Source organism: Notothenia coriiceps, unplaced genomic scaffold (genome assembly GCF_000735185.1).
Source record: "Notothenia coriiceps isolate Sejong01 unplaced genomic scaffold, NC01 NC01_scaffold00021578, whole genome shotgun sequence".
NCBI lineage: Eukaryota > Metazoa > Chordata > Actinopteri > Perciformes > Nototheniidae > Notothenia > Notothenia coriiceps.
The window spans coordinates 1-2,048 of NW_011354279.1; the positions used below are offsets into that span (position 1 = coordinate 1).

At 46.8% G+C, this 2,048-nt stretch overlaps 1 protein-coding gene across 1 annotated transcript; it reads right to left on the minus strand.

The window, feature by feature from the left end:
• Positions 1–153: 153 nt before the first annotated feature.
• LOC104953370 (uncharacterized) lies at positions 154–2,031 on the minus strand (the record flags this gene model as incomplete). The annotated part of the gene is made up of 9 exons (XM_010780308.1): positions 1,965–2,031; positions 1,782–1,832; positions 1,633–1,683; positions 1,474–1,524; positions 1,341–1,391; positions 1,144–1,182; positions 631–924; positions 406–543; positions 154–266 (listed from the first exon to the last, which is right to left on the minus strand). Coding segments are annotated over exons 1-9 (803 nt in total), but the record flags the coding sequence as incomplete, so codon positions are not given.
• Positions 2,032–2,048: the final 17 nt, after the last annotated feature.

Consider the following 2,048-nt stretch of genomic DNA (forward strand, 5'->3'; position numbering starts at 1 on the left):
ACACACACAGAGAGACACACACACAGAGAGAGAGAGAGAGAGAAAGAGAGAGACACACACACACACACACACACACACACACACCTTTGTTAGCTGTGATTGTTGTCTGAATTGTAAGAAGCTCTCAGAGATAATTAAGTTTTATAATAAAACAAAGTTGTCTGATGTCTCTGACCTTGAGTCTCCAGAGCAAAGTCGGCCATTTTGTCTGCGTCGGGTCGCCCACAGTCTGAGCAGCTTCCTGTGAGGCGGAGCGACGTCTGGTCCTGGTCACAGTAAATACCGTTAATACGTGCAGACAAAGGCAGAGCATTTACTTGGAAATAATGGCTTCTTTTCCTTGTTTTCTTTTTTTCTTGAATATAAACACTAGATGGTTTTGAAAACGCCTCCCCTTCCTCCCACCTTGATGCGGTCACTGAGCCACTTCTCCAGGGCCTGCTGCAGCTCGGGGGTCAGCTGGTGCTGGACGGGGGGCAGGCCTGGTTCAGGACAGGGGGCTGGGGGGGGCGTCATCTGCAGGGACGACCACTCCTGGGAAAACTACAGGGAAACACACACAGATACATGAGACAGATGAGAGGAGCCAGCAGAATGATATCATGTCTCCACTTCTCCTCCAGCTGGTACCTTAGAGTTCTGCTGCTCTAAAGTCTGGATCCGGACTCTGAGAGCCTCAGAGGCAGAAAGACTCTCCGTCTGATGATCCTCCATCTGTCGACTCAGAGCTGAAACCTCATGCAGCAGAAGCTGACGAGTCTCTGAGTCCAAGACGAGAAGCTGAGCCTTCAGGTCCTGCAGGTCCTTCAGGTCCTGCAGGTCCTTCAGGTCCTTCAGGTCCTGCAGGTCCTTCAGGTCCTGCAGATTGTTTAGGTCCTGCAGGTCCTTCAGGTCCTTCAGGTCCAGCTGCAGACTCTCCTTCATCTAAAGAAAGAGATAGAACAGAACCTTTACAATTAAATAATACATTGAAGCTACATTATGTACCTAAACCTGTACCCTCTGCAGTTCTCCTTCATCACCACTAGATGGCAGTCACACAACCCTGATGAGACTCCGGGCACTTTTCACCCCACAGTTTGTATCACAACAACAAGTATAACAGGAGAAGAACAGAGAGGTAGAAGAGAGGGATCTGCTCACCTGAGACAGACTGAGTTCCTGCTTCAGCTGCTGCTCCTCCTGAAACACACACACACACACACACACACACACACACACACACACACACACACACACACACACACACACACACACACACACACACACACACACACACATTAAATTCTGACAACAGAAGCATGTGCGGCGAATATATTTCACACTGATCTGTGTTTTACCAGAAGACGTTGCATCGTCACTTCGACAGCACCGGACACAACGGCTGAATCCTACAGGAGGCAAAAGCTCTCTTAATAACATTTTAATAAACAAAGGGTCCCACGAACCCCCCGAATAAGATCAGTCATTTACCAAAAGCTTTTCCATCTTTGCCTCCACAGCAGCGGACACAACAGCTGGGTCCTAGAGGAGACACAAGGGGCTTTAAATAGAATCAAGATTTAAATAATAACCCCCATATTTTCATGAGAACTCCCCCAAGTAATTTAAAATGTGTTATTTAATAATTACCAAGAGAAGTTGCATCTTTCTTTCTACAGCCGCAGACACAACAGCTGGATCCTAGGAGGGAATAAAGTGTTCTTAATACTATCGGGGTGAAAAGAGTTTCAATTCAACAAATAAGTACGAGTTTATCGTCGTTAAAAAATGTGTTTTACCAGAAGACGTTGCATCTTCAATTCTACGGCAGCCGACACAACAGCTGGATCCTGGAGGGGGAAACAGGGCTGTTAATATTGTATTGAGATGTTAAAAAGGACCCAACAAGGTTCATGTAAACAACCCTTAAATAAGTATGAACGCATGATGTTTTAATGGTTTGCAGAGAGTCTGTGATTTACCAGAAGACGTTGCATCCTTGCCCCGACAGCAGCCGACACTGCAGCCGGATCCTACCAGGAGAACAACAGTGTTAGAGCTCGTTT